The following is a 21,741-nucleotide window of genomic DNA, read 5'->3' as shown; positions in this document are numbered from 1 at the left end:
TTTACAATATATCTACTATGTTATTGTTTTGCATTAGCCACACATGTCCAACCTATACTGTACTGCATATCTTCCCAGTAAGGGTGGGAGACAAGGGAGTGTAGCAGCAAGCAACCCAGCGTCCGTAGGGTGGCTGCCAACACAGGTTCTTAGATCTGCTTTGTTAAAGGAAAGCAACTCAAAAATGGGTTAACAAGCTTACTTTAATCAGTCAAATATGTATCGTTTATCTAGTTCAGGGGAAAAAGGTCAGCACCCTGAACTTCAGAGTATACAGACAGAATTATCAAGACAGAGAAACAGATCAAGTAGACAGGTTTCCAAACTGTCCAACCATTACATCCATACCAAATCAACATCTTGATTTTTCAAAGCTGGAGGGCTCTCAACAATGGCTTCCCAGAGTCTCATCTGATCAAATCACAGAACACTTCTCAAAGTAAGCCCCAAAACAAAGCCTCAAATCAGGGTTTATATAGCCTTCTCCTGGCTCAGAGAATGTAACAACCTTCTGGACCCACTGGCCAATCAAAAAGTATCTACTGAAAAACAAGCCTCCCACCCCAGGGTCCGGGTGCACTTTAGCCTAGGGGAAGGGAAGATCTTTAAATTTGCATTTCCATTACAGGGAGGAAGGGAATGAATCTGGAATTCAAAGTTTTAAAATCAAATGTTTAAATATACTGTTATTAATACTATTTTACATGTAATTGGGAAATAAGATATACATGCACTAGGGCATAGAGATCCACCATGCCCTACTGAAAAAGTTTAATGGGATATGGGAGAAGATATGGGAGAGAGCAGATTGGAGGAGGGGATATCCTGTGGGACTGCTATTTTGGGGCGGTGGGTAGGGGAAAAACGGGGAGAAAATTTGTAACTCAAAATCTGGCTGAAATGAATGATGTAAATCAGAAGTTAATAAAGCATTTAAAAAAAAAGAATCTAAACAGAAGTATTCCAACATTATCAATGTAAAAGAGTTATGTTATAGAATCTTGATGGATCTTCTTTTCTTTCCAACTCTTAGTTGTCCTCTTCCAGTCTCATCTTCCAACACCCTTGGAATGACGGCTTAACTAAGACTCCTGCTGAGTGTTCTATGAACTTGCTTTTCCTTGCACTATTTCTTGATGTATTTTTGTGGCAATACTGTTCATAATATTCCCACATACTTCTTCACAAGAATTCCCATCTTAAATCTATGTTGCTCTTGGATGCTTGGAAAGGAGATCAAGTATACTTGCTACCGTGTTTCCCCGATAATAAGACCTATCCTGAAAATAAGCCCTCCCCTTACTGTGTAAGATTCCTCTAAAATAAGCCCTCCCCCAAAAATAAGTCCTATTGAGATTGCTACTGTAGTGAGCCCGGTGAAACGCACGCCGCGCTCTGAGCTGCATCTAATCAGAGCTGTAGCAGTGAGCACGTCATCCTGTTCTACCCCAGTGATTTGCTTATTGAATAAAGGTACATTTTTTTGTTCACATTTACCTGTTTATTAAAATTGCTGTCAATGTTCATTAAAATAAGCCCTCCCCTGAAAATAAGCCCTCTGGTGTTTTTCTGTCCAAAAAATTAATAAGACAGTGTCTTATTATCGGGGAAACACGGTAGCAGGGATGGTTTCTGGTTCTTTTGGTCTTCCTATGGTGGCAACTCATTTGTACTGGCTGAATTTCCTTAGGAAATGGTGACAGCCTTTTCTTTTAACCAATTTCAATTAAATAGTTTGTTTAAATAGGTCAGGATAAAAGTGTTTAAACAAATCAGATTATAAATACTTCCATTAAGTGCCATATCTACTCTTTTAAAAAAGTCTTTATTCTAGTTGGTTATTGATTGTGATCTTTGCTCTAAAAAGTCAGTGGTATGTACTACAGAGTCACTTGGAAATTATGCCTGTATTAGTAGTCATTCTCTGTTAAAACAGAATTAATTTCATTTTTTGTGATATTATTTGGTACCTTTGTGATATTATTTTATACTTTATGTTCCTAATACTTTTCTGCAAATAAAATATGAAATATCTACAGTCATGGATTTAATTAAAATCTCTAAGTTGATGATTCCCAGGTTTATTTATCTAACCCTAATCTCTCTGTTGACCTCCAGCTACCTATCTCTCAGTTCTTATTAGACATCTCAAATTTGATAATCTCCTATAGATATTTTAAATTCAATACCTCCAAAACTGAACTCATTATTTTTCCCCCTCCCGCTTCCCCCAACTTCTCTACACCTGTTGAAGGTATAATCCTCAACTCCTTACTCTCTCTCACTGCCTCTTTCATATCCAATTTGTTGACAAGGCCTGCAACATCTCTTAAATACTCCCCCTTCTCTCCTCAGATACTGCCACTACCTATAGCCTGTCAGTTGGCCTGCCACAAGTCTCTCTACATCCCAGTCCATACTCCATTCAGTCACCAAAGTGACTTTCCTAAAATCTGACCAGATCAATCTCTACTCCAACAAACTCCAGTGGCTCTTTATAACCTCCAGTACCAAAAACAAAATCCTCCAATTGGCATTCAAAGCCCTTCATAACTTAGCTCCCCATCACTACTTCTTAAAATTTCCAGTCACTCCCACCCCCACCACACATACTCTGTAATCCATTGACTCTGTTCTCCTTGATGTTTGCCAAAAAAGTCACTCCGCTTCTCACTCTGGCCATTTCCACTGGCTGTCTCCCATAACTGGAATGCTCTCTCTCCTGGATTCCTTCAAGCCCCAGCTAAAGTCATACCTTCCACAGGAAGCCTTTCTTAATTCCTCTTAATCCTAGTGCCTTCTTTCTATTATTTCCTATTTTTCCTGTATACAGTATAGGCTGTCTGTACGTGGTAGTTTGCATGTTGTCTCTCCCCCATCAGACTGTAAGCTCTTTGAGGGCAAGTCTTTTACTTTTCTTGTTTTTGTTTTTGGAGGGCAACTGGGGATAAATTACTTGCCCAAGGTCATCCTCCAGCTCGCTACGCTACGTGTTAAGTGCCTTAGGTCGGATTTGAATTCAGGTGGGTCTGACTCTAGGCTGGTGGTCTCTTCACTTCGCACCTGGCCGCCCCAAATCTTTTTCTTTTCCTAGTATCACCAGCACTTAACACAGGGCCTGACCCACTGAGAGGCAACTGATAAATGCTTACTGACTGATTTGTTACAAGGCAAGGCTTTTCTTTTTTCTTGGGGGTGGCGTGCGGGTGGGGGTGGCGAAGAGTAGCTGCTGCTGGTGCTGTGGTTTGTCCTTTGTTCTCAAAGAGAACCAATGACATCAGAGAGGTGAAGCCATGACTTGTAAGAGAATGGGATTTAAGGGAGGCAAAGTTACCAGCCTCACTTTCTCCTCCAGAGTCTTCGGGGTGGGGATCCTTAGCTTTTTCAAGCTAAGGTCCTTAACAGGTCTCAGTATAGTGAGGAAGGCTTAGTAAGAAAAAGAAAAGAATGGCCTCTTTAAAAAACAAAAACAAACCAAACAACAGATCAGGAAGGAAAATACCCTGGGGGATTCTGGCCAAAATAGAAATAACTGCTATTTACATTCATTCTCAGTCAATTAGACCTTGAGCAAGTCACCTAACCCCAACTGCTCTGCCTCTCCCCACCCCCCAAAAAGGAAAAAAAAAAAACAAATTAAAATTTTACATTTCCTTTGGGCAGAGCACCTGCAGATAAGGGTGTGAAACCCTACAGATAAAGGAAAGTGGAGGGGAGGAGAAGGAAAGGAAGGGAAGGGAAAGAAATGGATAGAAAAGGTAAAGTGATATAAAAAGGAAGAAAAGTATCAATGAATCTTTTAAAAAAAAGCAAAAAAGGGAGTTTATAAGGGGGTAGTGGTTTAACTACTATGTTAAATATGAATTATTTTAAAAATTAACAAGCTGTATGCAGTAGAAAAAAGGGAAACTGTACATAGTAGAAAATCAGTTTCATATACTATCCCTTTTTAAATTTTCCTTTGTATATTGAAATGCTTATATTTGTTATGTTTAAGTTCCTAATAAAAAGATAAATTTATTTTTAAAGAATCCCAGTAGGCAAATACCAAATCTAAGTGTCTAGAAGGCAGGAATCCTTAAAAGGAGGGACTGTTTCCGTTTTTTAAATCTTCATATTCCTAGTACCTATACCAGTGCCTTAATATATACCAGATCCCTTCTCCTCCTAAAACCAAGCAATCCTAGAATTTGGGAGGGGGTCAGAGGGTGGGGAGAAGGTTCAGAATGTTGCCTAAGAATACTCTGCCCTCTCACAGCAATAGAGACTGATCTTAGGTCTGAATGATATGGACTGGAAAGGCTGCCCTCCAGTCTGGGGTCAGGTACCCAATAAAGGTACTTCCTCTCCCTATCCTGTGTTCTTTCTGCCTTGCCTGACCCATGTATACTTCACTGTTCTGGCCTGCTTTCCCTCTTGGACTGGTAGACTTGTTCAGATTTTCTGGTTCTTTGTGCAACTGTTCAAGGTCACAGAACTGGACAGAGTTCCTGCTCCTAATCCTCTGAAACCCATATCATGAGTTTCCACGTTCTCTTTACATAAGCAGTTTCAGTAAAGTCAAATCCAAAACAAACCAAGAGTCTCTTTGAAGTTCAATCTTTACAGATAAACTCTTTGGGTCACAAGTAGACCTGACAAATGAGTCCAAAAGGGGTTTAAAAGGGAACAAAAGGCAGTATTAGAAAAAATACTAGATTTGTAGTCAGAAAACCTGGGTTCAAATCCAAACTGCCAATTACTAACTGTGCTACCTTTGACAAGTCACAACTCCCAGTACTTTGCTTTCCTCATTTATAAAATGAATATATCTTCAGTACCTCCCTCAGAATGTTATGATGAAACTCAAAGGACAGGAACTGGACCTGGGATCTCATCAGTATAGGGAACTTCTGGTCAACTTGAAACATACCTTAGGATCCAATAAAATAAAGAAAAGCATTTTGTAAGCCATAAAGGGCTATAAAACACGTTTAAAAGTTTTTTAAAATGCTAGCTCTAAAGGGCTATATGAATTCAAGTTATTATTATTAATTAGCCTACGAGCTCCTTGAAAATAAGGCTTGTATCTATTGTATCACTGGATAGCCAGCATCAAGCACTGATCCTTGCATGCTTAATAAAAACTTGTGGGAATCCCTAAGAACTCGCTGGTCCACTCAAGTCTTTCTCTCCCCAATCTTCTTTAACTGGAAGCCTCTGCCACTCTATTCATAATTACACAGTTTACAAAAATAGTTAAGGTCAGGCTAAGAAGCATCAGGCTAGAAACCAAACAGAACATGAAGGCTCTAGTTCCTTTAAAGATAAATTGATGGCCAGTCAACAAGGAGGCAAGAACAAGAGTGTCATGGGGAATTTCTCCATGAATATCACCTTAAAGAAGCCTACAGATAGTCCAAGCTCTGGAGTCAGTCACATTTGGCTAAATCAGCATAAATCACTATTGAGGAAACAAGTGGGTATTTGTCCAGCAAGAAAAACAGTAAGGCAAGTTAGGAGTTAAGAGGAAAGGAAGGTGATGAATACACAAGGAAGGGTACTTATTGCCCAGTCTTTATAAGTCTTGAAAAAAGAAGAAAGTAGCCTAGATTAAAAGACAAAGAACTGGAAACTCCCATCACTGGATGAGATGTTAGATTAGATGATCTCCAAAGTCAGTTCAGGTCTGACCCTCTGGGGTCCAATTTAACAAACAAGCAAAGCAAAAATTTCTGCAGCCAGGCTGCTGAAACAAAGACCTTACTAAACACAGAAATACTAGCTAAGCATTCCCCAATAGATAAGTGGTCAAAGAATATAAACAAATACTTATCCAAAAAAGAACTGCAAAGTATTCACAACCACATGACAGAATGCTCTAAATCACTAATACTAAAAGAAATGCAACTCAAAACGTGGTGGTTTCACCTATCCTGCTAATTGGCAAAGATGATGAAAAATGTCAATAGTCAATGTTGGTGAGGTTGTGGAATGATAAGCATATTAATACGTTGCTGGTGGAGCTGTAAAATGGTACAATCATTCTGGAAAGAAATTTGGAATTAAGCAAAATAAGTGGCTAAAATGCTTTACGCTTGGAACCAGAAATTTCACTACTGGACTGATACCCTAACAAAGCACCCCCCCCCCATACCAATATGTTTATAGTAGCACTTTTTGCAATAGCAAAGAAAGTAAATGCCCATCGATTGATGAATGGTTAAAATGTGGTACATAAATGTAATGGAGTATTATTACTGTCCTATAAGAAATGATGGGTGTGATGAACACAGAGAAGCATGGAGAGAGCTGCATGAACTGATGCAGAATGAAATAAGTAGAGCCAAGAAAACAACATGCATAGTAACTACAGCAATGTACATGGAAAGAACAACCACATACCAAAAAATCAAAAGTGAATGTGGCAAAATTACAAAGATCAAATAGGAATTGGACGAATAAATATGAGAGAAAGCCTCAGTCTAACCCACCCCTTGGAGGAAGCGGGAAGTCCACAAGTGTTACATATCGTAGGTGTTTTCCGGACTTTCAATGCACTGATGGTTGTGCGGATTTTTTCCTCTTTATCTTTTTCTTTTGTCTTTAAAAAATATTAGCTGTTATAAGAGATAGCTGTCTGGGAAGGAAAGGGGAAGGGACAATGAGGAAAGCTAAAATAACCCCCCCACCCCCAATAAAAATTTGCAAAGTTGGGGGAGGAGGAGTGAGAATACAATCTGTGGCTCCAGTGACTACCCTTTTCATTCCCCCTCTCTCCCTTGACCAGCACAAAGGTCTCCATTCCATTTGGGGGGAGTCCTCACATTTGCCAAGTGCACCCTAAGAAGGATCCCTAACAACCCTACTTCCCCTCCAAATGCAATCAGATAGCTACTGAAGTACTGGCTTCCTGTACCTTTAATAAAACAACAAAAAAGGGAAACTCCCACACACCAACCAAAAGTAAAGAACAACAAAAATAAAACTACCCCCCCTCCTCCCCTCCCTGCCAAAGGCAAAACTGATGACTAAGCAAAGTTTCCAGCTTTCCAGGAAGACCATCTGCTATTTCCCTGTTTTCCTCCCGGCCTTCTCAAGGTAGGCTCCTCCATGATTTTCAAGGGCGCCCCCCGCCCCCCCTCCACTTCCCCTCAGGCTACGGGGAGGGAAGGCTTATGAAAGAAGCCAAGGTAAGGATGCGAGAGGAGGGAAGGCCTAAAAATGAGTTAGGAAAGTTAGAGACAGGGAGAAGGGGAGGAGCTTGCAAGAGTGGATGGGCATAGGGGCAGACAGAAAGTTATCCCATTCCTGGGAATCCCGGGAATAATCATCGCGGGGGGGAAGGAGGTAGTTTGTGCGAGGGTGTGTGTGTGTGTGTGTGTGTGTGTGTGTGTGTGTGTTAATGGCCAGAGTGAAAGGCCCTGGACGGAGGACGTGCCACCGAACTGGGTGTCCGGACCCTTGATCCCGAGTGATGAGAGAGGTCCGGGGGCTGCGGTTGGGAGAGCCCGGTAGCAGACCCCTATGCACATGCTCGAGGACGACCCCCAGGAATCTAGACCTCGAGGATGCTGAGGAAACGAGCAGGCCAGAGGTCAGCAGGGGGGCGTCCCGGGCGGGAGCCTCAGGGATGCGGGGGTCCACGGCTGGGTGGGGTCACTTCTGACCGCCGTTTGGGGGCTCCCACACCGCGAGGGAGATTCTCGGGGGTCTCCAGCAGTGCAGCCCTAGGGGCGTGGCAGCCGTGCTCCCTCGTGGGGGGGGAGGTGAGGCGGGGGCGGCGGCAAGGGGTCCCCGGCCCCGCCCGCCGTCACTCACGCATTAAGGTGCTGAAGGCCACGACTCCGAGCAGCCCCTGCAGGAAAATGCCGAAGCTGTCCATGAAGGCGCCGTTCTCACAGCCCCGCTCGCCGGCCCCGGCCGAGGCCGTGGGGGGCGGCCCACCCGTCAGCCCGCGACTCGCGTTGCCGGCGGGACCCTGCATGGCGGGGCTAGCCGGAGGAAGGGACGGGCTCCCCGGCCCGGCCCAAGCCGGCCCAGCTTCTGCTCCCCGAGCCGCCGCCAGCTCGGAGCCCCCAGAGCCCCGGGAGCCGGCCACCTCAGCCCGGCCGCTCGGCTCGGCTCCGCTGCGTGCCGCGCGTCACCGCCAACGTCTGAGATCACCGGCCCCTGATTGGAGGACTCGCGCCCAGGGGGCGGAGCACGGCCTCCTCCTCCGAACTAAGGGAGGGAGGAGCCTTCGGGGTGTGGCTTGGAGCCAGGCGGGCCCAGCGCAGGCAGGTGTGAGCTGAGCAAGCCCCAGGCTTCGGGATGCGGGATGCTGAGGGCCGGACGAGAAGCCAGAGTGTAAACTAAGCTCTCTTCGACGCTACTTTTTTTTGGGGCGGGGGAAGAAGCGGGGGTCGGACCGACGTACTTTCATATTGTAAGGACTTTTTAAGCGCCTACTTCGGGCCCGGCACTGTGTTAAGCAGTAAACGTAATTTCTATTTAGATAAACTGTGTTGAAAACATTTTAAGTTTAAAAGTTCAAAAGCTCTTTTAAGACTATAGAGGTCAAATCTAGGTTCCCACTCCCACTCTTGAGAACCATGAAAAAAGAAAACCAAGTCAGCACTTGTCTATTTCTCCACCCCCAAGCTCTCTTCCCCTTCCTCTTGCCTAACAAATAAGTCTTCAGTCAAAATGGCACCCGATCCTTCAAATTGTCCTCTGTTCCCCTCGGTTTATCACTCCCCCTATGCCAGTCCCCTTCATTTTAGCACCAACGCCTTCCTTACCCCTTCCACTGTCCTTATGCCACACCAGCCCTGTAAATCTTCCAGCCAGTAACTTTGTAGGTGTCTGGCACATTGGGTCACATCAGCTTACTTTCCGTGTGGTGGGATACCAAGCTTGCTTGCTTCAGAAATACTGATAATGTATGAGGGAAGTGCTGTGGGGAAACTGAAGCAGGCATAAAGATGGAATTGAAAAAGACTTGTCAGCATCGGACACTACACCTCTTCTGAATCAGTCTGTTCTTGGAGAATCTTGATGACTCTTCCACTGGGAAATCATGTGATAACATTAAACGTCTAATTTCCTCTTGGAATCACGTGACCCCTGAAAAGCAGGTCTCAGTCCTCAGACTCCTGCAATGGTTATTTTCCATTCTAGGCTGAAAAAGTAGAATCTTCCAGACTTTTATTAGAGTTTCAAAGGTCCACAGGGTGCTCAGTGTTCCAGAGTCTAGCTTGAGGATATTTGTTATGGTCAGCCTAGCATCAAGTGTTTTGAGGAGTAAGGATTGACTTTTAGGGTCCCCAGTGTAGCAGTGGCTGAGACTAGAAGTCATCTAGAAGCAAAGCCACCTTTGGATATAAACTTGGTGGGATCAATCAATACTTTGTATGAACTGAGCTAGATGCCTGAAGTGTACCAGGGGTATGACATGTGCAAAGAGCCTTCCATGGTGTCTCTTGTCATGGAGACTTTGTGTAGCCTGCTTCTGGGAGAGGTGAGAGAAGGTGGAGTGGAAGCAACTTAAGACTATGGAGTGTGAGCTGACATTATGTAAATGGTTCCAATACACTAACTACATGTAACATGGAGGAGGCAAAACTGGGGGCATTTTCAAAAAGCTTCTATATCCCTCTCTTTGGTTTTATTGTGGGCAGATTTCATCAACTCCTTTACATGCAGCGACAGTATTACAAAGGAGTAGAAATCTTGGTGCCTTCTTCCCATTTGGGGCTCATAGCCCCAAGAAATAAATCTTAGTCCTTAGACTCTGCTTTGTTCCAGATGTTCTGGCATCTCTGATATTGTGAGTTGTAAAAGGCCAGGAGACTAAGCATCTGGGACTCTGTCCAGTTTCTGCCATTAGTTAGCATTGATGACCCCACCCATTCTGAGTTGTGACAAGAACTCCTAAGACAGATGTGTGTTCAGTGGGATCAATGCTATACAGGAATTGAGCTAAACTAAGCCTACTTCCCCAGAGATTTAAGGTGGTATAGTGGATTAAGTAGAAATGATTGTTCTTCCTATTACTTCAAATAAATGTCCCTTTATAAAAAAAAAACTAATTGATGTTAAATAGTTAAATGGAACTGAGACCTAGATGGAAGAACACAGTTGGCAGGGCTCTGGTCATGGCAATAGAGACAATATCCCCCCACCCTTCAAGGTTACTCCCTGGACCCTGAAGGGCAAATGTGGCCAACCTAGTTCTGAAAGAGGGGGTCACAGCATACTTGCTGCATGAGGAAGTATCATTCATCTTTGTGATGGGCACAATTAAATGTTAGCTGGATCTGGCTGAGGATCCATTATACAAACACACTGTAGCAGTTTTTTGTAGGCTTGAGTGCTACATTTGTTCTACAGCAAATACCACCTCCAAGGAAATAGGACCCTTGTCTCATTTCAAGAATAGGTACAATGAATAATGATTGTATAGAAATGAAATTTACTCTTCATAAATTTTACTGGTGGATAGAAATGTTAACCAAATCTTATCTTAAAGATTTGGTGAAAGCAGTAATCTGCTTTCGCTTAAATGATAAAATTTGCACATATCCACAATGATGAACAAATACGAAAATTAACACGCAATAGTTGTTTTACCTTAGAGAAGAAATTTTAGATTAATTTAATTACTGTTTTTGAGACAAAAAGTACAAAGAGAGCCAGGTTTGCAATTGGACTTGAATTTTGGCTCCTCTACTTACAGCTATGTGATCTTAGGCAGGCAAGTCATTTAAATTCTCTGGACATCAGTTTCCTTTTCTATAAAACAACATCTAGAGTTCCTTTCCAGTTCTAAGTTAATGGTTGTGGTGAAGGATTTTAACAGGGTATCAAAGGCTTAACTAATTTTCCTGATCCACAGAAAATTTAACAGGAAGAAATGGCCTGAAATTAAGGCAGTAGAAAGTCTAGATATTATTAGACCAAAAGGTATTTGAAGATCCAAAGAGGATTCAACACTGAAACATGCAGAAAAATCCAGGAGCTGCTTTAGATACCAATGAAGATTGTCCCTATGCCTCCAAGGCTTAATTATGCTAAGAAACTGGGCTTCTACTTTCTCTTATATGGCACTTGGGTGAAGAAAATATTAGGACCAGAACTGAAAAGTGCCACTGGTCAGAAATACAGGAATCAGATAGTGAACGTGAGCACCCAAAAAAGCAGCCCCACTTAGTGGTATCAAGAATTTTACTGTCCTGCTTAGGAGACTCTAAGAAACCCTGCTAAGAAAGCTTTAAAAGAAAAAAAAAGATTAACCTAGATAGCAGTGTTCCTTGCTATCCAAATCAGCACAAATAAAAACCAGTTTGTTTGTTTTTTAATTTTTTTTACAATCACTTAAAACTGTCATACCACAAACTTATTTACATTCTTATTTACAAGGAAACAAGCAAAATACCCATCTAAAATAGTTTTTAAAATCCTTTGAAGTCACTACACCTACCAAACATGATGGACATTATTTTCAATAGGCATATTTGTTTGTGCATATTTCTCCTTAAGTAGTATTTTACCCTTGATGCATAACTTTTGAAATTAAGGAAAAAACAGCAAGCAGGAAGGTCACAACACAGTATGCATTTCATTTTGTTCCAAACAAGCAGCTAATAAAAAAGGCAAAATACAGGAAACAAAGTGCATCAGTTCCAATGAGTTAGTATATGAAAGAGGCCTAAACATGGTGCTGGTACCAGCCAGGAGTCCCTACCTGGCAGACCTCTGATTGTCTACATAGAGATATTCGACTAAAAAGGAGGAAAGGGGTTAAAAGAAAAGGGAGGAAAACTCAAAACCTCAAGATACCTTCCTTAAAGGTTTCTTGCAAAATGGAACTAAGTAACTGACAATACAACCAGCTTATTGTTTTTGCCTGAGTATCATAACCTACCAAAGTCAGCTGCTTCTTAAATTGAGTTGTTCCAGAATTCAAACCACCACCCCATTCAAGTGTCCTAGCCTTGTCCACTCTGCCAAGGTTGTAGAGCAGGCACCTACAAACGAACCTAACGTATGGTAGCCATATGGAAACATTATGAGCTTGGTGCAAAAACATCTTTCAGATGGGGGTTTTGTACTATGCCAGTTTCACCGATTGCCTCCAAAGTTGGCTGAAATGAGACCTCTTACCTCCCATGGAGGCTTCAAGGTCAGCACCTCACTGCTGGTGTCGGAGACCCATCTGACAAGGTTCTGGCTTATTTCCTTTTGAGTAGCAGTCCTTTACAATAGGTCACAGCACTGGGGACAGACTGAACTATGTCTCTTAAACCAGAAAAGGAATATGGGATGGGAATTAAAGGCCTACTTTTCCATTCTCCCACTTCAATTCCTGGTTTGCTGGTTGTAAAAGTAGAAGATTCTTCAAACATTGCAATAAAGAACCTTGTAATCTTCAGGGCATCCAACACCCAACCTCTACCTCTTTTACCCCTAAGGCTGCCTTGAAAAACAAGGCTATCTGTATGGTTGGGGGAAAGTTTTGAAGGGAGCACCCAAAAAGGTGGGCTTGGAATAGGATACAATTGGACTTGTCTTTAAGCATACAGTTTAGAACTCTTCAGCTGGAAATGCAAGTCCACATGTGGCTTATCTGGAGAAATTCAAGTTTCCAAAGTACTCACAGTCTCATGCAAAGGGTGAGAAGGACAAAAGTTGATTAGTAAAGTGTTTTTAATCATGAAAAAGTCAAGAATAAGTAATATTTGCATGAAAAGGACTGATTTTTTTTTTTGGCTTTGTGGTAGGCTTACTTTCTACAATGGTTTGGAGGCCGCACACCACATACTGTAATGACTCAGAACCAACCAGTTCAGCTTCATAGAAGGGGCACTTGATTCTGGTGTCCCCTTCTCATCAGCTTCATGAGGCCAATGAGTCTCCTACTGAAAATACAGGAAAGTGTTGGATTACTTTTTAAAACTAAAACTAAACAACAAACATTACCTACAAACACGTGCTTAGAGACCGAGTCCTCTATTGGCTTCTGCCATGGACTTAGCTCCTGGCTTTTCTCTCAAAATATTAATGAGAATAGGAATAACTCAAACCTTGCAACATCTTAATCATAAGAAAAGTCTTTGGTGAACACGCCAGATAAATAAAAGCCTCTCAAATAGTTTATCCCAGTGCCCCCATTTATGTCACAACCTACATGCTCCTAAAACTCCCTGATGTTCTCTGTACACCCCCCAAAAAAACCTTTTACCTTGCTTTTAGGGACATGGTTCTGAGACCTAGTCCCAACAAAGCAATTCCCATTGTTCTGAGTCTATTTCAGTTCCCAGATCACCTACTGAAATGGTACCAAGTAGAAAGTTAACTTAAATCAAGTTCTGAAGAAGCTATGGTCCAATGTTCCCTATCTCACAGTGAGTTCAATTTTAATTCCTGGAAAAAGAGGCACAAAAAAGCCAAGTTTGAGATCTGGCTTACTAGTTTTAGCTACAGAATAATTAAGTAAGCATTTCTATCTCTGTCAGAAGGTTGGTAGAAAAAATGTGCCCTGTCCTCAGAATATACTATGGAACATGTGCTGGAGTTACCTATACTGCAAAATAAGCAAGGATAATATGAAAACTAGAGTTCCACTGTGGTTTGATTGGATGGCTCAACTGCCTAAAGCCCTAACCACAACTGCCCAGAACCCACAGCATATGTAGTTTAAAAGATTTACCTAACACCATGACCAAGCTGAAACAAGTTATTAAATACCCTGTTACATTTTCACACATGAGCACACAGTTATGGAAGACTTATCCTGTTGGACTAAAGTGAACAAGAGTACCACCTGGAAATGAAATCTAGGTAAATATAACTATTCTACAATGAATTCTTTTTGAATACAGCAACCAAAGATAATTTTCCCCAAGAAATAAAGAGCGCATATGTCTATATCTAACATAGAAATATTTTATGTAATCAAGAAGAATCATCCCTTTTGAAAATTCAAAGTTGATTGTTACTTTCTCCTAAACGGGGGTGGATAGTGGGAAAGGTGGCAAGGGATGCTAAGAATCACATGGCTCCAGACTGCCGACAAACATTAATTTAACAGTTGGTACTCATTTCTGTCAAACTACCAATAAGCTAGAATACTACCAGAAGAAGTTAACCATGTACATACTGGCATTTTTTTTGTTATAAGTGAAATCAGAAGACAAAGAAGTTACAGCTAAATAAATGGAAGAACAACTTGCATATTTTCCTCAGCAAGATGGATAAAGGAGTTGGCAGAGTTGGCTTCATAGTTTTTCCAAAGGCAAACATCATTGTGTCAAAGGATACTTGGTTATCTTGCTTTGCAGTCCTTGTGATGAATGTAAGCAAATAGACCAGAAAAATAATTGAAGCTTATACAATATCTTACATTGTAGAGGTTGGATAAGAAACATTATTTGATTAACCTAAGAAAATTTTCAAAATTAAGTCAACATATATCCCCATACTTAGTGACTTCAATATGAAAATAAGTATAGGAGAAGGCAAAAATCTTTTTGGTAAATATAGTTTGAGATGAAGAAATCAAAGAAGTGAAAGGACTGTAGGCTCCTCAGAAGCTATGTGACTCTAAGACACTCAGGAGATTCTGGATATGGTAAGCACTTAACCACAATGTGAAAAATAAAAATGACTACATTTTAATAATTTTATTACAGAAAGGAGTAATTGTTGATCTGATAGCCATCTCAGCTGGTTAAAACAAAGGCCAAAGAAGAAAAGAGCTGGACTGTTTTAACAGGAACAACTTAGTAGTAAGAAGAGAATATGAGAGAGAGAGAGAGAGAGAGAGAGAGAGAGAGAGAGAGAGAGAGAGAGAGAGAGAGAGAGAGAGAGAGAAGCCTGCATTCAAGTCCTCACTCTACCACTTCATCCCTAGTAAATAAATGAGAAAGTCTTAACTTCTCTGGGTCTCTTTTTCCTTAACTAAATCTAGGAAAGTAAGTATCAAATTAAAATCAAGTCTATGGATGAATATAAGATTCTCCTTGCAACCTGATCTGTTGAAACAAGTTACTAATTTCAAAAAATGAGAAGTAAACTGACAAAAAAAAGTTTTGTCATGATTTTTAGGAAAAATTTAAATGATGCAAAGCAGTCACTAGAGTGAATAGGCCAAAAGACCCCAGAAAATGCCTCAGCAGCAAACACTTAATCTTCTTGCCAAGGGTAGAGAAATGGTAGCCAAGGACACCACTGGTTTAGTGTATAAGCTTATTTGCTGAAAAGGATGATGGAAGATTAAGAGCATTATCACTTTACAAAATAACACAAAAGCAATTGTGGGTAAAAATGATTTGGCTGAGAATATGATATGAGACCAAGCAGAGCTTGGTCATCCTGAGAACACTTGCAGACAAAACTGGACTGTGGGTGAGGATGACAACAGACATGAAATGGGATATACTGGCCAGCACCTTCATCATATTTGTTTCCTTAATCTTTCGGATAAATTTAACTACCACACATGTGCTTGACCATTTCAATACCCAATATGCTACATGAAGAAGTGGTGATAGCATTGAAGATGAATTTGGGAAGAATGGCTGATCTGACAAAATGCATATAGAAGAAATCTGCTCAAGGTGGTCATTGTCAAGGCACTCTGGGGTCCATTTTCAAGCTATTTCAAAGAGGAAAAGATTCTGAAAGAATAGAAAAGATCACAGATGGTGTGACTGAGAAGATTTCAACAACTGTTAACCCATATACCCATTTCCTTAGTTCTGTAAAATCTTTAAGAAAATGGCCTGCATAATCGTCAAAGGTATCCTTAATGAAAACATGAAAAAGGAACAAGCAGGCTTTCATAAGTCTTATTACAGCAAGGATCATTATATCTGCTATTTATTATTTTTTTAAAAAGCATGACTCAGCAGAACAAATTATATCCTTAAAAGCTCCCTTCTAAGAAGGCTATCTTATCTCCCACGTGTACATTAGAAATATAGGAGAATAGCATCAGCATTAAAGATAACTTTCTTCAGCAATCTGCTGAGCACAGAAATCAAGGATCCCTAATGTCAGACATAGTGCCTGGCAGAGAGTAGGTGTTTAATAAATGCTTATTGATTGATTGATCAAGTAAGGTATAAAAAATGGACTCATGCAGTAGCCCAAAGTGTTCTCTAACATAATGAAAAATATATGGAATTCAAACATAGACAGTGAGGTTTTCCAAATGCTCCTATTCACAGACAACACTGTATCAACTGCATCGAGCCCTAACAAATGAAAAAGCAAAAACAAAATAAAAAATACCACCTCCTCAGATCACTGCAATGAAAAGGAGATAGACATAATCTTATATACTATAAAAATAAAAGAAAAATTTTGTATTGCCCAGGCTGTGATATGTAGCTATATATGTGCAACTCATTTATGCTGATTCATATATATCCCAGCATAGTTGCTTCGAATGGATGATGAGCTAGGCTGAGAATGGAGATTAGGCTGAATCAAATCTGGAAAATCCTGTAGTACTTTCAATAATCCCAAACTGCCAGGCTGCAAATAATGGAACAGCGTGATCTTGAAATGAATCTACGCTGCAGATAACCCATGGGGCAACAGAAATATGAAGTATGGGTGTAAATAAACTGTTGCATATTCACAAAGATGCCACAACCACAACCAGTGGGAAGGGATCCCAATGGCATTTTTGGAGGTCACGTGTAGCCACAAAGAGAAGTGGATCAGCTGTCTAGCAAAACTACAGATGGACAGTGTGGGAATTCTATTGGTGACCCTGAGACGGTAAAGGAACCAAAAGAAGGGCTCCAGCTGCTAGGTGACTCCTCTGCAGAGCATCTACGAGAAGATCGCAATAAGAATCACCAGTGTGGGACTGGTGCGACTGGAGGAGGAAGCGCCCAGAGAGAAGAGAATGGATGCAAAATATTAAAGTTAAGTTAATGTTCCCGGCATAGTAGTCTTCTAATCTTTCCAACAAAATGAGGTGAGGTTACTACTTTAATTATTTAAACTAATACTAATGTAAAATGTATATTTTAAAGGGCACAGCAACACACCAAACATTCCCAAACTATTGTTTCCACATGGGATTTCCAGTTAGTTTTTTCTTGAGTTTAATTCTGCATCTTTTACATAGCTGCTAAAGGAATTCTATTTATTGAGGGCGTAGATGCTTGGCAGCAAATTCCCAGCATGAATGTTGGGAATAAAAAGTCATAATCTCCTTCCAAGAAAATGGCCCTGAGATTTTACTTAGCTTATATAGTACAAGTATTTAGAACACATTAAAATATTGTGGGAGTGGGAAATGTGATATAGTGAAAGGAGTGTTAGAATGAAAAGTCAAAAAACCCAGGCCTTCTTTCAAGTTATATTACTGACCAGCTTGTTTAATTTTGTAAAGTCACCACCTTCTAGGGGCTTCAATTTTCCCCAAACATAAAACCGGAGAGTTGTACTAGTTTTATCCCTAAGGTTAGCTTTTAAGTTCCAGAATTATACAGTTCCTTTGGAAGTAAAAATAAATTTTTGAGGAAAGTTACATTACAATTGTTATATTTAGTGGATTTCCACATTTAAGGGATTTTTAGTTTTTCTAAGATGGAAAATTTCCTTCCTTAAGATGGGAAATACATGAGGGTTCAAACTCCCAATTACAGAATTCCAATACTATTTGGGGGTAAGACGAATTTTCCTTAACCTTCCCAGAAATTATCAATTGATTATGAATTGATTCCAGTACTGGGTAGTTAGGATCAAAAGAAAATTTTATTAACCGAGATACCAAAAAGTGAACTTTCTAGTTAATGCCCAATATCACTCATTCCTCCCCACCCCACTTCTTCACCAGACCAATTTTTATATTTAAATATCCAATTATCTCTACTCATTATGCTATATTTTACTTATATTAAAACTTTTTAATATGAGAGACCTCCACAAAGTGCTACTTTGATGCCTCATTGTGAGGTGATAGGTTCTGGAAATCTGTCCCAGTGAAACACATATTTGTTTAATTGTCCACACTGGAAAAACTAAGTAGATGAAGAATGTCTACTCTCTAGAGTATGATATGCACTTGGATGCAACCAGTCTGTAGCATTATCTCATCATTAGCACACATATCTTGGGCAAATAATCATGCATAGAGAAAGGGCTGGGGCAAATTTCAAAGAGGAAGATAGTAAGTTGGACTGCCTTTAGGAAACTGTTCGGTACTTTTAAGGACCCTCTTATCCTTCCTTGCCCAAGTAGAATGCTTCCAATGATGCTGACTGAGTCCTAGTGATGGAGTTCCACAGGTCCCGAAGAATTAAAAGTTGAGGGTCACCCAAAGGGTAAGGAAGAGGTTCAAGGAAGTTACGGATAAACTGCAAAGCATTCATTACCAAACAAAAATTACACAAAAGAGGTGGTATAAAGGATGTCATCAAGAAAGATGTCTGCCTAGAAAGATGATGTCCAGCACAAAGGTATAATGATAGTGCCCCCTGATATAGAGGTGCAGTTTCAGGAGAACCAAAGGAAGTTCCTAGCACTTTGAATGGACCATCTGTGGAGAATTTATGGGAAGGACACAAAGAGTTCCCAAAGATCCAAGGTCATGGATAGATTGTGACCTGTATTACCAAAATGAGTACTTACCCTGATGAAATCACTGGTCCACAGAAGTATCCAAGTAACAAGAGAACCGTCTAGAAGCTATTGAATGTTGACAAAAATAAACAGATGCCTCATTTACTAGACATACTTACTGAATACCTCTTCAAAATGTACTCTAATAACTGGTGCTTATTGTCATTTGGTTATAGATTCTAGTTTAAGGGAACTCACTCACTATTTAATGTACAGATGATCCACACAGACCTTATAAGCTTTGTTGTCTATACCCGCAATGAGAATTCCTAATCAATAAGTTAATAGGTATGGGGAAATCTAAAGTAGAATATGAATAAGATGGGACAGTCTGAATATGATATATTGGTGATTGGGGATAATCTAGAAAGATTTTCATCAAAATTCATAATTTACAGGAGGTGAGCACTTCTTTTTTCCCCATCCACAATGAAAGAAAGAGAATTCAGCTGGGCAGTTCTGCAGAAGCCTCCAAAAACATCATAACCATGGAAAGCAAATTCATTTGGATTTTCAATTTAACTTAAAGCAGGCCCATAAATACTAAAAAAAGATGGTATAGATTTTAAAAGAGCTATAGATTTGTTCCATCAGGATCATCTAAATGTGGATGACAGCCTATCCTGAGATTCCTCTGCAGTTAAATCAGAGTAGTTAAAAAAATGTGCAGAGGTCCAACAATTCTCTGACTTTTCGGCTTCTTTTTGGATTTTTAAGCCACCTCCAGAGAAAGGATTTTCAACTTGTGCTCTAGGTTCCTGAAAAACCTAATGTTTTAACTACTTGGCTTAAGCAGAAGTACTAACCTTTTGGTAGGGCTGGGAATAAAGTGAAGGGAGGTTTGCCTGTTTGTCAAATGAATGTTAGCTAGATGAAGAAAGTAACCTTGAGATAGGACAGGATGGAACAGTCACTGTACAGAGAAAAGAATGATAAAATCTTCTTGAGAAGCTCAAGAGGAACCTGTTCAATTAAATTACTAACAAATCTTTGATATGCCACTTAATTCGCTGACCAGTACCAAAAATGGAAGAGATCTCTGTAAAGTATGACATGACAATTTTGGGTTTAGGTCAGTTTTAGGAACTGTTATAAGTTGCCACAGATTTTTCCACTATAATTTTTTAAATGTCTTTCTGCAACTTTCATAATTCCTTATTGTTATTGTGACAGCAAAACAAGCATCACAGAAAAAAAACCCTACCAAGAACTGTTAACCACAATTGTCAACAGAGTTAGTAACAAAAAGAAATCCCCAGGAAAAGCTTTTTAAATGGGCTAAAATGTAACTATACATATATAAAGCCCTGGTTCCACAAAACATTCCCCAATGAGCTGCTTTTAGTTTTAAAAAGATTAAAAAGAACACTGAAAATGGAGCACTGGTTTTCCTAAAGGCATAGCCTTATATCAGTGCTAAGTTAAAGGCCATGTTCTCTTTTCCCAAGAAAAGGAAAGAGGGAACATGTCAGCCTACCATGGGAAGGAACAAAAAGAAAAGGAGCAACAGAAAGTGTTTTCCAGCAGCCTAGGATATCACTCTTAGTTCTTAGTCCACACCATCTGAATTTGTGAAACACTTATTCTCCTCACAGGAGTCTCTTTTCCCACAGTCTTTTATTTTTAAAAAATTGTAATCTGATGAACAAAGGACTACCACAATTCCATTGGCAGGGTAGACACTTAGTGTGCATTGTTTTACTTCATGTGTGTGGTCTTCCTTCCCTGAAAGTGCAAAATCACAGCAAGCAGACATATGGAGGTCACCAAAGTCAGCATGCCATCTCAGAGAGGGACCAATGGCTCACTGCATTTGTGCTTCAAAGGTCCAGTTCACCTTGGCCCTCCTTCTCAGTTAGCAAACTGCTGATAAAAGGCAAACTTGATCCTCTCTATATGATGGCAAAGCTTGATAGCAGGGCCCAACTTCAAGTCCATGCACTCTTGAACAGTGGGAAGGGTAAGGAGTAGTAGGGCCTGCCCATCAATTTCCTGCCAAAAGATAAAAAGAAGTTTTCTATTAATTGTATGCAGTGGTTCATTCATCATGAACTCCATTTATACTGGCTGGTTCTGCTTTTCAGACTTTACTGAAAAAAAAAAAGAGTAGTTTTTTCTTACCCTCTTTTTCTTCTTTATGGAAAAATGGTTACTAAAAATTTTTTTAAATAGTCCTCATTACTAATAAATATTCAGAACCTATTAACATTGTGAATGCCTCAACAATGTCTCCAGACTAACTTCTCTCTTGCTTTCAGGCATTCAACAAATAAAGTTAAGTTATAAATGTTAGCCCTCCAAAAGAAATTAATTATGCACTTCTCTAAACCTAAGAGGGTTGAGCTTCAGTATTTTTTTTTTTGCTCTAAAAAATGAGCAGAAAACTAATGAAACATTGGGGCGGCCAGGTAGCACAGCGAGTAAGAACACCGGCTCTAGTGTCGGGATGACCTGGAGATCGAATCCTGGGCTCAGACACTTAGCACCCACCCAGAAACACCTGGCCGTGTAACCTTGAGCAAGTTACTTAACCCCAATTGCTTAGGGGCGGCCAGGTGGCTCAGCGAGTACCTGCTCCAGTGTCGGGATGACCTGGAGATCGAATCCTGGGCTCAGATACTCAGCACCACACCCAGAAATAACTGCCTGTGTAACCTTGAACAAGTTACTTAACCCTGATTGCTTAAAAAAAAAAAACTAATGAAACACTCTGAGGATATCTGTTCATCAAAAAAATATTCTATGGGATGATAGACCAATCTCTTTTAAACTTATCAAGTTATTAAAACAAAACCTTCCCATTTTTATACTTATTAAAAACAATGGAATTATTTTTGCTGTTTAAAGTTTTCCTTAAAACTGATCACCAGTGACTAGAAGGCACTGTAGGGCCTCAGCCACACACATGTGCATGCACATAAACATATTATGTGTCATGTGTCTGTATATGTGAATATATATACATATATACACATATACACAACTATATGCAAGTATGTGTATGCACACACACAATCCCGAAACTCTTAATGAAATTTTAAATTAATAAACCTAAAATTGCACTAAGATTTTTGGGATACCTTGAATACACTTTACCGTCACTCCTTTAAAATAAACAGAACTCAATCTTTAGAT

General features: G+C 40.2%; 2 protein-coding genes across 4 annotated transcripts in view; both read right to left on the bottom strand.

Moving 5' to 3' along the window:
- The window catches only part of STIMATE (STIM activating enhancer), an 81,361-nt gene extending 73,380 nt beyond the window's left edge, over positions 1-7,981 (bottom strand). Inside the window, exon 1 of the mRNA XM_069095486.1 lies at positions 7,801-7,981. Within this exon, the coding sequence (XP_068951587.1) occupies positions 7,801-7,966 (166 nt within the window). The 5' untranslated portion in view covers positions 7,967-7,981. The remainder of the gene's footprint in view (positions 1-7,800) is intronic.
- Positions 7,982-11,300: 3,319 nt separating this feature from the next.
- Positions 11,301-21,741, bottom strand: part of SFMBT1 (Scm like with four mbt domains 1) — a 184,696-nt gene continuing 174,255 nt past the window's right edge. For all 3 annotated transcript variants that reach the window (XM_069095485.1, XM_069095484.1, XM_069095483.1), the window contains one exon: positions 11,301-20,598. In XM_069095485.1, coding sequence (XP_068951586.1) covers positions 20,458-20,598 — 141 coding nt within the window. In that variant the 3' untranslated portion in view covers positions 11,301-20,457. The remainder of the gene's footprint in view (positions 20,599-21,741) is intronic.

The sequence above is a fragment of the Petaurus breviceps genome, unplaced genomic scaffold (assembly GCF_028583685.1).
Source record: "Petaurus breviceps papuanus isolate PSGF00001 unplaced genomic scaffold, PetGlider_PUasm1.0 227, whole genome shotgun sequence".
Classification (NCBI taxonomy): Eukaryota; Metazoa; Chordata; class Mammalia; order Diprotodontia; family Petauridae; genus Petaurus; species Petaurus breviceps.
Note: the sequence above shows the minus strand (reverse complement) of the source record. Positions and strands in the feature narration are given on the sequence as shown.